Source organism: Prosopis cineraria, unplaced genomic scaffold (genome assembly GCF_029017545.1).
Source record: "Prosopis cineraria cultivar Desert tree isolate PC_DT_omini unplaced genomic scaffold, ASM2901754v1 PC8, whole genome shotgun sequence".
NCBI classification, from domain to species: Eukaryota; Viridiplantae; Streptophyta; class Magnoliopsida; order Fabales; family Fabaceae; genus Prosopis; species Prosopis cineraria.
The window spans coordinates 6,718,703-6,732,929 of record NW_026555339.1 but is presented as its reverse complement, the minus strand read 5'-3'; the positions used below and the strand labels follow the sequence as shown (position 1 = coordinate 6,732,929).

At 33.0% G+C, this 14,227-nt stretch overlaps 3 protein-coding genes across 3 annotated transcripts; 2 read left to right on the top strand and 1 right to left on the bottom strand.

Annotated features, from left to right (window-relative positions):
- Positions 1–536: 536 nt before the first annotated feature.
- LOC129318382 (desmethyl-deoxy-podophyllotoxin synthase-like) lies at positions 537–5,730 on the top strand. Its single transcript, XM_054963106.1, has 2 exons — positions 537–1,457; positions 5,131–5,730. The coding sequence occupies exons 1-2, from the start codon at positions 537–539 to the stop codon at positions 5,728–5,730; spliced, it is 1,521 nt and encodes a 506-aa protein (XP_054819081.1).
- Positions 5,731–7,228: 1,498 nt separating this feature from the next.
- On the bottom strand, positions 7,229–9,336 carry LOC129317741 (uncharacterized). Its single transcript, XM_054962107.1, has 3 exons — positions 8,974–9,336; positions 7,944–8,038; positions 7,229–7,821 (listed from the first exon to the last, which is right to left on the bottom strand). Exons 1-3 carry the CDS (start codon positions 9,026–9,028, stop codon positions 7,543–7,545), a joined length of 429 nt encoding a protein of 142 aa, XP_054818082.1. The 5' UTR covers positions 9,029–9,336; the 3' UTR covers positions 7,229–7,542.
- Positions 9,337–12,799: 3,463 nt separating this feature from the next.
- On the top strand, positions 12,800–14,203 carry LOC129319003 (uncharacterized). Its single transcript, XM_054964037.1, has one exon. It carries the CDS (start codon positions 13,439–13,441, stop codon positions 14,060–14,062), a length of 624 nt encoding a protein of 207 aa, XP_054820012.1. The 5' UTR covers positions 12,800–13,438; the 3' UTR covers positions 14,063–14,203.
- Positions 14,204–14,227: the final 24 nt, after the last annotated feature.

The window sequence follows — 14,227 nt, the reverse complement described above, 5'->3', positions numbered from 1 at the left end:
AGACAATTCTTGCCACTTGCTACATTTGTCACACAGTTACCATACCAAGCTAACCTGCGTGGCATTCATGGTGTATGGACCACGTACGTTTTGGCCGAAACAATCCTGTAATTGCAATTCCAAACACAGCCTTACTAGGAATATCCCTATTTGAAAACGGTTATGATGACTATTTTTGTGTAAGAAAAATGAATCGCTAAATTAGTATCCTGGTCCAGGCCAAGCTATAATACTTCTTTCGTAATAGGGCCGCTCATCATCGTTCTTTTTTTTTTTTTTTTTAACCAGAGGGCCATTCAAAAAATATATAAAAGAGAGAAAACCTACGAGCTATAGGTTATAGAGAGTTCAGCATAAACGAACAACACAAATTGCCCACTTTAATGAAGCACCAATGAAAAATGAAAATTAGTTTCATATTACTGAAATTCCTCAGCCTCAGAAAGTCTCAGAACAAGATCATCAAAATGCCTATAAATAACACCATCCAGGTCAACATATAACTCACCTGATCTCCATCTTCTTTAATTTTCGTAATGGGGCTTCAGTTCCTGTTCTTCCCCAGCTTTTGCACGCCTCTTATGAGTAGTCTTCTCTTCATCGTGTCATTGATCACAATCCTATTCAGAACCAGCAACAGAACTCAGAAGAACCTTAACCTTCCCCCAGGGCCACGGATGCTTCCTTTTCTGGGAAGCATGCACCATCTTCTTATTGGCTCTGAAAACCAACCCAACATCACCCTCAGAAACTTAGCCCAAAAGTATGGCCCTCTCATGCATCTCAAGCTCGGAGAAAGATCAACCATCGTGGTTTCTTCCCCTGATGTTGCCAAACAAGGGTTCAAAACCCACGACCTCATATTTGCTCAAAGACCCAATCTTCTCAGTGCAGAGATCTTCCTGTACAATTCCACTGAGATTGCTTTTTCCCCCTATGGACTCTACTGGAGGCATCTGAGGAAACTATGTACGCTCCAATTGTTCAGTCCCAAACGAGTAAGATCATTCCAATCCATAAGGGTAGCAGAAGTGGGAAAACTTGCAAGAGACATTTCTATGAACATCGGGCGTGCAGTGAACCTGGGGGAGAAGATCTATGCAATGACGTTCGCAATCGTTACAAGAGCAGCTTTTGGGGATACGTGTAAAGATCAAGAGGCGTTTATTTCGGTTGTGAAGGAGATGGTTACGATGGTTCGGCTTCAGGGTTTCGCTGTCAACGATCTTTTTCCATCGAAGAAGTGGCTTCAGGTGATCACCGGAGAGAGGCGGAGATTCGAGGAGATTCACCGGAAATGTGACGCCCTGCTTCAGAAGTTGATCGATGAGGGAGTGTCAACGAGTGGGGAGGGAGAAGAAACAGAGAGTCTTCTGTATGATCTGTTGAACTTGAGAGATCGCAGTGGACCAGAAGAATCTCGCTTGACCATCAACGACGCCAAATCTGTAATTCTGGTAATAAACTTGGCACGCAAGGTTTCGCGTTTATAAGTTGTTATAACGTGCTTTTCGTGTCAGGGATAATCATCATTCTAGAATAACTCTTGCATTGCTATTTTGTCATGTTAGATATCTTTTTTGATTAAGTTGTCATGTTAGATATCTTATTAACTAAAGAGTATGATTTATTATAAACTAGATTTTAGCGCACAAAAAATTTAATCCTCTAATTGATTTGGGAGGAAAGAAGAGAAAGAAGATGATTCTAATGAGTTCAATTAATCCTCTAATTAATTTGAGAGGAAAGAACAGGAGATAGATGATTCTAGATCCCACATTTTTTTTTATCATATCGGTAGATACTTTACAATATGATGAGAAAGATAATATAAGATTAAAATAATTTATGGGGTACTGTAGAAAAACCAATAAAAATAGGGTTCCATTTCTATGCTTAGTGATAAGATGAGCGTTGAGTACTCATCATTTAAACGGCCTCGTTTTGACTGATAGGAGAAATGATGCTCTTCTCGATCTTAAGTCAAGTGAAAACTTTCCCTAAGATAGAAAGGAAAAGTGAAAAGAATTGGCTTGAGACTATTTTCATGGGATCCATCACAACTCTTGCACTTGCATCTTTGAATTTATATGAATCCAGAATTTTTTATACATACATACATATATATACATATGTATATGTCTGTGTATATGTATATATATGTATATATATCACTCGATTCGAACAAAAAAAGAGGGATTATATAAATAAGCAATAAAATTGTTTTACTAAATAAAACTAAAGTTCTAAAACAGTTTTTTAGAAAAAAATTAATTATTTAGTATTTTTAATTTTCACTTAATTATAACTTAATTCTTAATTAATAGTCTTTTTGAGAGAAAATTAATCATTTATTTTTTATAATATTAATTCAGTTGTAATTTAATTTCAGTACTTTAACTTGGTACAACTCAGTTTTTATAATTTTAATTATTTAAAATATTATTTTCTATATTTTAAAACATAAAATTAAAATTTTAATATTTATAATATGTATAAAGGTTAAAAGTTTTAGCAATTTAAAATACCAATCCCTAAATTTTAAACTAATTTTAAGTTTTATAATTTTATTTTTTAAAATACAAAGATCAATATTTTAAATGGTTAAAATTATAAGAACTGTGTTTACATTGAGTTATAGTTCAGAAATTAAGATGCAATTATCAAAATTATGAGGATAAACATAACTTTTGATCCATGCACTTTACTTACATTTTGCTTTTGACCCATGTACTTTACTTGCCTTTTATTTTTGATCCCTATACTTTTTTTGATGTTTTAACTCTTTATATTTTTATTTTTTATTATTTTAAATTCTTTCAAAGTCCCTATATTTTATTCATAGAGGGATTGAAAATAATAAAAAATAAAAATATAAGCACTTAAAATACCGAAAAAAATATAAGGATTAAAAGCAAATTATAACTAAAATACATGGATTAAAAATTATATTTATTCAAATTATAAAAATTAAATTATAATAAATTAAAGTTTAGATACTAAGATACAATTGAGTGAAAATTAAAAGGACAAAATAATTTCTTCTAAAAGAAATTGTTTTGAGAGTCTTGGATTCATATAAATTCAAAGATGCAAATGCGGGAGTTATGGTGCGTCCCATGAAAACAGTCTCAAGCCCATTCCTTTCACTTCTTTTTTCTATCCTGGGGAAAGTTTTGACTTAAAATAGAAAATAGCGTCATTTCTCCCATAAGTCAAAACGATGCCGTTTAAATGATGAGTATCCAGTGCTCATCCCAACGCTGAGCACGAAAACTGAACCCAAAAAATATTGTAGAAAGAACAATAGTTTCAATGGAATTTACAAAAGTAAAGATTCTTCCAATATGTATAGATCTAATTCGTACTTAAAACTACAATAATATACAACATTTTCTATAAACTTCTTTGATTTAAAATATAAAATATTGAATAACTTTTATAATTATTTTTTTAACTATACTACTCCTTCATTTGTTATCTTTTTTATAAAATGATGTATTGAAGTTTTAATTATCATTTTCAAAGTATTTATATAAGATAATTAATGAGGTTATAATCAAAAAAATATACATTTTTCATAAATTAAAGTTTCAGCTAACTTTTTTTAAAAACTGTAAATTAATTATCAATGTCATATATTTTGATCCGAAGGTAATAATTATATCCTCATTAGGAAAAATTGAGCAAATGTCTCAAGGTCCTTATAAATTTTTCAATGGTTTATTGTCCTTCAGGGTCAATATCTCCTAGAGGGAAAAGACTTAAATACCCTAAAGTGAATTGATGCAACAATAGGAAAAAGGAAGAATCTCAGTTATAGCCCTCATAGCACAAAATTTTGTATTTATGATCTAATACAATCTAAAAACTCTCTGCAGGTCCCAAGGCTTTAAGTAAAAATATATTTTAACAAAAAAATCGTATTACAAGATATTGTGTTAAGAATTTATGAATATTTTATTGTGCATATATAAACATTTTGTTATTTTTTTATTTTATGCAACTTCTATATTTTAAATTAAATAATTTCTATTAGACCAATTGTATATTATAGGACATTATGTTCAAATTTTATGAATATTGTGTTGTGCATTCATGAAGAAACGGAAGGCAAATGCATCTTTTCTTGTTAAAACATATTTTCACATAAGGCCCTTGAGTCTACAGAAAGTTTTCAAATTATATTGGATCTTAAATACAAATTTCTGTGCCTTGAAGTCCTAAATAAGATTCTCCCCATGAAAAAGGATAGGAAAATGCATTTTTGTGCTTTCGCTTATGTAGATATCAATACTAAAGGACCAAGGATGAATAAAATATTTTAATAGGACCATGGGACTTTTGCCCTAGTATATGGACTCATGGTCATTCTCTCCAATTTTTCTCCACTTTAATCATTTTTTACTTGTATAACACTTTCTCATAGAGAAGAGGGGCATGCATGTACATTACTCACCTCCCCAACCAGATATGAATGTTGGGGGCAAGCAGCACAAATTTTTTGTTGAATTTGCATTATTTTCCTTTGTTAAATGCTAATATTAAGTTTGGCCACCCATTATAATATAGTTTTACATGGTGATCCCTCCATTGATTGGGTTCTATATCCGTCCTGTACCTAGCGCATATAACATGCAGTACGTAACACCTAACTAACACCCCCCCTGAACACACACACACCCAAATCCCCATTTTGGGCCTATAGGGAATAGGAGCCGTAAATCCTTACATTAAGGAAAAAGGTTCATGTCATTTAACCAAATGATTCTTGACCATCTCTTTACTCTAATGGTATTTCACGAAATATTTGATAAGAAGTGCTACCTATCTAGAAGTATGAAAAAAGATTGTGGTTTGGTGTTCTAGCTATATATGTTGTGCCCACATCTCCAAATCCACTATCTCTATAGCATTGCATGTGACACTAATTGAATCCGTATAGATATAGGTCTACTTCTTACCATGCGGACCTAAAAATTTAAATTACTAAAAATTAGTGGATTTGATTGACAACCTTGTCGAAATGCAGACTTGGCGGAAATTAAAGATTTTGAACCATTGATGTTGAAGATGCTCAAATATTTGCTCATGCTGTAAGATAACCATGATTGATTCTCAAATCCACAGGACGTGTTCATTGCTGGAACTGAAACATCATCTACACTGTTAAAATACGCAGTTCTAGAATTGCTGAGAAACCCAGAACTGCTAAAGAGGGCGCAAGCAGAAGTGAGACAAGTGTTCAACAAGCAAGGTCATGTGAGAGAAGAAGAGCTTGATGAACTCAAGTACATGAAAGCTGTGTTGAAAGAGACCATGAGGCTTCACCCTCCATTGCCATTGCTGGTTCCAAGAGATAGTAGTGAGAGTTGTGAGATTAATGGATTCACAATACCCCCAAAAACCCAGATGCTTGTGATTGCATGGGCCAGTGGGAGGGATCCAACTCGGTGGGACAGAGCAGAAGAGTTTGTGCCAGAGAGGTTCTTGGAGTCTGAGATTGATTATAAAGGTCTGAACTTTGAGCTCATCCCTTTTGGGGCAGGAAGGAGGATTTGCCCTGGAATCACTCTTGCTCTTGCTAATGTTGAGCTTCCTCTTGCTAATCTTCTGTTCCACTTTGACTGGCAACTTCTTGATGAGCACACAGCAACTCTTGATCAAGATCTCTTGGCCGTTCCTGTTTCTTACCATCATGCCCCTTCTTTAGGGGAAAGTTACATCTAGGTCTCTCAAAATATAATTAAATAACAAGAGGTCTATTAATAACTGACTAAAAATGATAATTAAAATAATTGTCATTTTGCTCTACTCAAATGTCAATAGAACTTGTAGTATTTAATTATCTTGTAGGAAATTTGGATGTAATTCTTCCCCTCTTCAATCTCGCAAGGCTGTTAATCATTAGTATGTATGTATGTTACTATAAAGTACCCTTAACTACCTCTAGAATTAAGGAAGGGTGGTAAGTTATTAATTTTGTCTAAAAATAAAGTAAGGAAACTTTCAATTTTACCCCTATTTAAAGAAAAAAATTTTAAATGCGCATTACATTTTGGAAATATACATATTGCTGCACTATTTTTAGAGTCAATGTGGCTACCAGCTTCCACATGTAGAATTCAAGTTGATTGTTAGGTTGAGTGAAAAAGATTTAACTCTTTAAAACCAAAAAAAAAAAAAGGTCAATGACTTGAAAGTGAGTGAAGTTATGTTATAGACTAATAGTAGAGCTATCATAAACTAAGCCTGATGAGAATGCTTATATTTAATTTGGTAGCACCAATTATTAGATGATTAATGCAAATCGCTTCTGTCACTTACGTTTTTTTATCAATTTGATAGTGTGATGATGGGGTTGTAGTTTTTCTTTGGCCGAGATTGGATTGTAACCATTTAAATTTCAAACTGATGTGTTTTAGAAGAATAGGGTCTTCAGTTTCAGATGTGTTGTTCTATGTAAATCCTGTACACAACGAGATTAAATTAGTGAGTTACATGTATCAATTGGGAACGAGGGTTAATTGTGGAGAACGTGCTCTCCGTTTCCTCTATCAAACAAAAATGCATTAATGAAGAAACAAAAGTTGGTTTACGGTTCGAGGGCATACACTGCCACTCCCCTTTGCAGTTTACATCAAATGAATTAAGTCCGTCCAAAGTAAGATCAGTAATATTCAGTCGTTCGATTCGGAGAAGAGGACATTGTATGCTGACATGGCAAAAATCCCCACTCACTGAATCAAATAGCCACGATTCACTTACTTGAGGTTTAGTTCCGATAAGCTTAACTGACGCTATCTTAATGGTAAAATTAGATCCCATAAATCTTCTTCACCTTCTTTTCACCTAAGATTTTTTTTTTTGTGGTAAAATTCTTTTCACCTAAGAAATTTGTTTGCCCTATTTGCCCAAATTTTAAAAAAAAAAAAGTTTTAAAAGAAGAAAAACAGAGCAAAAAGAAAATTGTAACAGAAGCTATAATGTTCCCAGCTTATAGATAGTGATTCCTTATAGCTTCTATATTTTGTATGATATGATTTCTATTGTGTGATCAAGCAAAGATTTAATCATTAGGATTTAAAGAGTGCCTTGTTATTCAAGACATGAGTTCATTGTGGTGGTCGCTTTGAGGAGCACAGGCGCAATCAAAGGGCTTGGACTCCGACAGCCACAACGGTTGGAAAGTTTATAAGAAAAGAAAAGGGACTTTCTCACGTAGGAATGTCAAAAAAGTAAGCATATCATTCTTTCACTCAGAAAAGTTGCGTGCAAATATCTTGACCCCTACCAAGCCCTTTAACACTATTGCCAAGATACATCACTTTTGAAATCCTCGCAGGAGTTGCATCATCAAACTCTACAAGAATTATCAGAAAAACCAAGACCTTCATGTCGTACACTAAAAGGTCAAGTGGTGAAATTATTGTCAAGATACACGACTTTCGAAACTTCAGCCAGAAATGCATCATCATACTCTACCAAGAAGTAAAAAAGGGCAATTAACAGATAGATAATACCTCCAATTACATCATCATGTCACCTCCTCTCGAACTGAGATTCATGGCAATGTGGATCTAACCAGTCCTTTTGGGACCCCTTTGACATACTCCTACTTTCTCTACCACCACCACCAACAAGCTCTCTCAGATTATCTATCTTATTCTCCCTGCCTGCTCCACTACTAGTCTTCTTATCAGCTTCTTTCAATTTCTGCTTCAATCGATGCTTTCGGCTCATCGAGTTTAGCTCTTGCTGTTTTGAGTGAGATGGAGGTGCTCCGTGAGGTCCCAGATAGATGTTCTCTTCCTTCTTAGGCTACACAGAAACAAATACTGTAAGCGTCACATCATACAGCGTGTACAACCAATTCCATCATCTACCAGCACCAAATTTATGAGTCATCTTTAATTAGAAACAAGGCAAGAGCTTCAGCTGACCTGTGCAGGAGAATTAGAGGATTCTATGACAGGAGCAGGTCTGCTTTCATCTGGGTTTCCAATTCCCAAACTTGGAATCACAAATCCATCAGTGTCTACAACCATATAAAGCCACAGATGACGAGTGTATGTCTAGCCAACAAGGCCATCCCAGTTTAGTAAAAATAGACTTGTAAACATTAGACAGAGTTTTTCCATTATTTTTTGTGAACACATTAGACAGTTAAAATGCACAGTATCTGACACATTAGAAAATACTAGTCCGTGTACCAAACATTGCCTATGAATAGTATATTCTGAGGCAAAACTGTCAAGTCTATGAATATTAACATATATTTGGGATTGTCTAGGCAGAGGTGAACATGGTTTTGAATGTATCTAGTATTTTTCTTTTATTTTTCTATTACAAAACGAATAATTTAGATTTTCAAGTGTTAATTATTTTGAAAACTACATGCCAACAACAAAAATGAAACAATGTGTTATGTACGAGAACTGCTGATATCTTCATTCGAGGATATTATGAATTATGAACCAGAACTGAGTAAAGAAAAAACATTAATAAAGGAAATAAATAAGTCAAAGACAACCATTTAAACAATTTTGTATGAAAGTGACATCAAATTGGCCATTTTAACCATATTGGTTCGACAAAGGGTAATGGGCTATGACCTCAAAGAACAGGAAATATGTGGACAAAGAGCATCAAGGTGATGGAGGGTATAAAATGTCCATACTTCACAAACTCACAAACAGTAAGGAGATAATAATGCATTTCACAGTCAACCTACAATGTGATTTACACGAATTCCGCCCAGATTTAATAATCCATAAAAACTCAACACAAAGCAGACAAAACAAAATAACTTGGCGTATTAAACTCTGTTCTATTCAAATCGAGAAACCAAAACTTAAAGAATAAAAATATGAAGATAAAATATTCATCCATCCCAACTCTGTTACTGCCCTATCCATGTGGGAAAAAAAAAAGAAAAAAGTGAATCGACGGAATTGAAGCAAGATACAATACCCCACTCATCTTCTTCATGATCAACTGGAGGCGTAGTTGGGTGCACCGGGTCCATGGAGGCTGATGACCATGGATTTGAACGCTTAGAGGACGTTGAAGTCCGAACAGTAACAAGAAAGAGCGATGGATCAAACAAAAATCCACCAAAACGAATCTCGATAAATAAAGGTTGAGAATGGCAGGGTATTCCAATAATTATAAAATCCCAAAGCTAGTGAACAAGATGCTCGCTTTATGGAGGGAATCGCGAGAGTAATTAAACCCTAGCCCTAGGGTTTCAGTGTTCAGGTTTATGGGGTGATTTGAAAGGCTCAAGGGACCAAGGGTAGTTTCGTCATTGCACATTAAAGCGTCATATCCCGTGTTTATGCTTTATAGAGGATGCGGTAAAGAATAAAGATTTGCAACTGAAAGCGGTGACCGCCACCAGATTTGGGTGGTTGATACAAGATTTAATTTAGTTTCCATTTAATATAAATGATAGACACAATTATTTATATAATTGTTAATTATTATTTATTAATATTACTTCCAAAAAATTTAAAACAAGTCAATATGTTCACAATAAAGGAGCCTTTGTTTTAGTTTTATAATAAAAAAGTTCCTTATTTTTTAAAAAATTATTTTATGATATTTTTTTAAATTTTTAAAAATAATCAGAATCTAAAAAAATAAATTTTTAATTATTTTAAAAAAATTAATGCGATAAACAGGAGAGAATATCATATAAATTTTAAAACTGTAATTCCAAAACAATTGGGAAATTGATCGATATTAAAATTACACTAAGAAAAATACTTTTTTATTTTGTCTCTCACAAAAAATTATTGTCTAATTTCATTCTCAATAAAAAAAATGAATATCGACAAATATTGTTCATTCAGTACTTCACTTCAAAAAAGAAAAACATATATACACATACATATGCCATCCGTATCCTTTTTAATTGTAAATTATAAGATGTAATCAATAGGTTATGGATGTGACTTATAATAGTCCTGGTGTTATGATAAAATTTGAATCTTTCATTGAATTTTTTTCGCTATACATTTAACATCAATCAAGTTTAAACACTGTATTTGTAAGTCTAAATATTTGTATTTTATAAAATAAAACATAGTTGAACCGTTGAAGTGTTCAAATAATTTTTTAACTATCAAACAATCGTCCCATTGACAAAATTATTAGGGGCACGTGTTTGTGCATCACTTTCTTTGTTCTCTATTCTGACCTTGGATACACTAGAAGTTTCAAAGTCATATGTTAATACTTTTTATTCAAGAGTTAATCTAAATATTGGTTAATTTCCTTTGCTCTTTTGTTGATTTTGTTGTTATTTGTTGCTCATAGATTTGTTTCCAGGTGAAGACTTTTGACTTCACAACAAAATGGCTCACACAATTGAATGGGTTGTATTAAAGGTTCATAAAAAAAAAATTAAAGGCATTGAATTCTATTAAAAAAGAACGCAGCGAGCAATGGAATGTAGTATATATAGGGTTCCATTCAAACTTTTATAATATTAAAAATATGAAACATTAGTTACTATAAGAAAAACATTTAACAAAATGTTAAATAAGATGTCTCCTTATTTTTTTTCAGAATAATAAAACTTGTAATCTCTCATCTTTAATTTAATTTAATTATTGATTTGGTCCCTCAAATTTTATTTTTATCAATTTTAGTTTCTTAAGCTAACTTCAATTATTATTGATCCTTATTATTTAAAAAGAGATAAAACTATTAAATTTACTGATATGAATAATAAAACACGAATGGCAATCATATAGATAAATGAAAAAATGTATTTATTTAGGTGGGAAAAAACAAAACCATAAATTTAAAATAAAAAAAAATAAAACATTATATAAAAAACTAGATTGATAAAAGTCAATTTATTTTCATTTAATTAAATATACATGCAAAGTGATCAACATAATTTACATATTATATTAATTTGAAAGCCAATTTTTATTTCAAAAATTAAGAGTGGCATAATAATTTTAAAAAAAAACATAAAAGAATGAATTAATAATAATTAAATGCGAGAGACACAATCAATAATTAAAGTAAAATTAAGAGGCTCAAAATTTCATTGTCATCTATTAATTCTTCATGGGCTTTTCGGACAATCGAAGAGTTCAAAGGGCCACATGAACATGGAGCACCGGAAATTTGCTTGTCTGTTTATCCTTTTTTTTATGATTAATTGTTTAAATACAACAACAATGATTTCATCTTCTTCACGGGCAGGAGCTCATCATTAACATTGAGATTCTATGTCTCAGTAATCCAATTCCTTTACGCAAGAAATGAGCTCATCAACAGTCAAAAGAACCTCTTCCACATTCATTACATTTGCTCTATGCTTCCCTTTTCCTTCAAACAAAAAAAAAAAAAATTATGAGTAGATTATACCTTAATCTGCTCTAAATCTTCTTCATCTACTTTATGTTTCTTTTGTGTTCTGAATCAGTTCCTCATGAGAAAGTTGATTAATTTTTCTCTATGCTAATTACATGCACTAACACTGACACAAAAGAAAGCTAAAGTGTATTTTTAATCTTTTAATTTTTTTAAGATTTTAATTTAGTCTCTAATTTTATAAAGTATATTTACAATCTCTAAACTCTAATGCCGTTAATTTTAAATAATTATTTTTTATCTCAATCATTGTTATTTTAAAAAATTAAATTTAAGATATCAACATTTGAAAATATTTTGTCAATATTTAAAAGTTTAATGTAATTTTTTTTTTGCAATAAAACTAACTGTAATAATTACTTTTTCTCTAATTTGCTTAAAGTCATTGAAAGTTTATATAATTAAGAAGCTTACAATGAGGTTGAGACAGATTGTGTGAATACTATTCAGCTTTTAAGTTGTTACCATTTCGCGCAGCATCTCATGGCCCTTGTGTTACTGTAGGTCATAACTTCGCCAGAGGTTTGATGCTAGAGGAATGGACACTATCCGACATTGTGACCACAAGATATCTCCAAAGAATGGGCTTCCATTATAGCCACTGCCATGATTTGCAGAAACATAAATGCAGATGCCTTTGAATCTAGTCCTCAGAAGTAGACAGCACTTAAATATAATCTCAAGTTCAAACCCTGTATCTATGTTTTGGTAATTGGCATGGCATCTGTGCTACCAAATTATGTTTTGTGAGAAGCAGCAGTAACTAGTTCAACCAAAGCCATGATTTTGAGGCATTGAAAAACTCTTATATTTTTACGCAAGTACATGTGTAAAAAAATTTTAATTCAATTAAAACTTATAAACGACACTTATCTTATAAGACTCCCTGATGTAGAGTGCATGAAGTGGTATTCATACTCCATTCCATAGTACCGATGTTATTTTAGGTGATTAACATGTTGGATGAAAAAGTCCTTTAAACTTGTAAACCTCACTTATTTTAGAAACTTCCTAATGTAGGACTTATGTCATAAATATTAATTACTTGTTAGCAACCTGGTAATTAGTTAAAGTTCCTAGTTTTACATGGGTCTTCTTACATTATACTCCATATGTCATTACTCATATTAGGTCAATGTATTCAAGATTGTGCTCTTTAAGCTAGTTCATCTAACCAGATACCACCATTTTTTATGTCTCCATATCTGATACTATACTGGGGACAAATTTGACAGAATTAATCAGCTTATACATGCATTAGTTAGTGTTTATTCAGCTGAGTGAGTACTTCTATAGTATTACATACGACAGAAAGCTGGAACTTTTTAAACTAATGCTTATTTCCCGGGAAAAGGTTTGCTTTCCAGCTTTGAAAAGGCATTCTTTTGAGAAACTCGTTGTTGCTTTGTTCCTCATTTTGATTAGGCAAATTTCTGAAAATGGGTTTTGTTTGGTTGTGGATAAAACACAAGGATGAAGCAAGAGGGACGAAGTTTCTGGTTTTGAATGGCCTGGTACTATAAAACTCTGCTTTGTGGGGACGACTCAGGCTTTGTCTCTCGCACATGCATTCCTCAACTTCGAGGCTTCGAGGTTGTGAAACGTTGATGGAAAACAAATTTGCCTTCACTATCTCCAAGAGAGAAACAGTACGTAGGTTTTCTCGCTGAGATTACCAAAATTAATATCACCCACTTCAGGTATGATCTCTGTGAAGAGGAAGAAGCTTTAAAGAGACGAATGCAAGTTCACTCCTTTAATCTTCCCATTCTGAAAGTCTTCAACTTTTTGCTTGTGATTGTGAAGCTCTGTTTCAAGCATTCTCACAGCTTTTGCAGAGAATGATCATGGAGCAAGAACACAATCCACAGCAAAGCTCCGCCAATCTTTGTTCATGTTTAGGTTCATTAGTACTCTCAACTATTCTGGTTTTGTTCCTTCTTTTTTCTCTCTTCCTTTTCTTCCCACTTTCTGAATCTTCTTGGCCTGTTCTTCTCACTGTGCCTATGGTTGTCTATCAACACTTTTTCTTCTTGTCACAATGAGAAAGAAAAAAGGGTCTGAAGATGAAAGTCTTGTTCAGGAGAAGATGCAGAAAGAGGAGTTATTACACGCAGAAATTGCTCTGATCAATGAGCAAGAAGCTGAATCCCAGTCAGATTCATCTTTCCCATCTGATAGTGAAAGTAGCAGTGGCTCAGACATGGATGAACAGTTTGAGCTAAATGCTAAGAATCCATCACTCTCATCAGATGGTGAAACTGAAAGCATCAATGACTCGGACATTGGTGAAAGTTTTGAACTTGATCAGAGTAGTACTAGAGTTCTGGGAATCTATGAAAGTTTAGCATCTGACAATGATGATGAAGATGAAGAAGAAGATAGTTTGATTGAAATCAACCTTCCGAGCAGCCATTTCTCTGGCATAAGTAAAGAACATGAGCAGAGATTGGAATCAAAGTTGCCAGATTTTCTACCAGAAGCCATGTTCAAGCAGGAAGTTCTGATGGAGCTGTTGGCAGAGATTAATGAGATGAATGAGGATGAAAATTTGATAGAGATTGATATTTCCATGGGATCATCCAGCACAACCACACGTCAAGATTTGAGATTGAAGCAGCAAATTCCATCCTCAGAAGATTGGTATAGTACTCATACTGATTGATGATTTCTTTACTTTTTCAATCTTTAGCTTCCATTTTCATGTTCAGGTTTTAGTTTTTTTCTAATGTCATGTAAAATTTTGTGCTTTCTATCTTCACAATAACTACATTATCTTCTACTTGTTGAAACTGATACCATTTCTCCGTCAATTGTTCTTTGATTCTTT

Coding starts and splice junctions, on each gene's coding strand:
- LOC129318382 (XM_054963106.1), top strand. CDS start 537: ATGGGGCTTCAGTTCCTGTTCTTCCCCAGCTTTTGCACGCCTCTTATG. Junction 1,458..5,130: donor ACGCCAAATCTGTAATTCTG/GTAATAAACTTG, acceptor TCAAATCCACAG/GACGTGTTCATTGCTGGAAC.
- LOC129317741 (XM_054962107.1), bottom strand. CDS start 9,028: ATGGACCCGGTGCACCCAACTACGCCTCCAGTTGATCATGAAGAAGAT. Junction 8,039..8,973: donor TCATGAAGAAGATGAGTGGG/GTATTGTATCTT, acceptor ATATGGTTGTAG/ACACTGATGGATTTGTGATT. Junction 7,822..7,943: donor CCTCTAATTCTCCTGCACAG/GTCAGCTGAAGC, acceptor GTTTCTGTGTAG/CCTAAGAAGGAAGAGAACAT.
- LOC129319003 (XM_054964037.1), top strand. CDS start 13,439: ATGAGAAAGAAAAAAGGGTCTGAAGATGAAAGTCTTGTTCAGGAGAAG.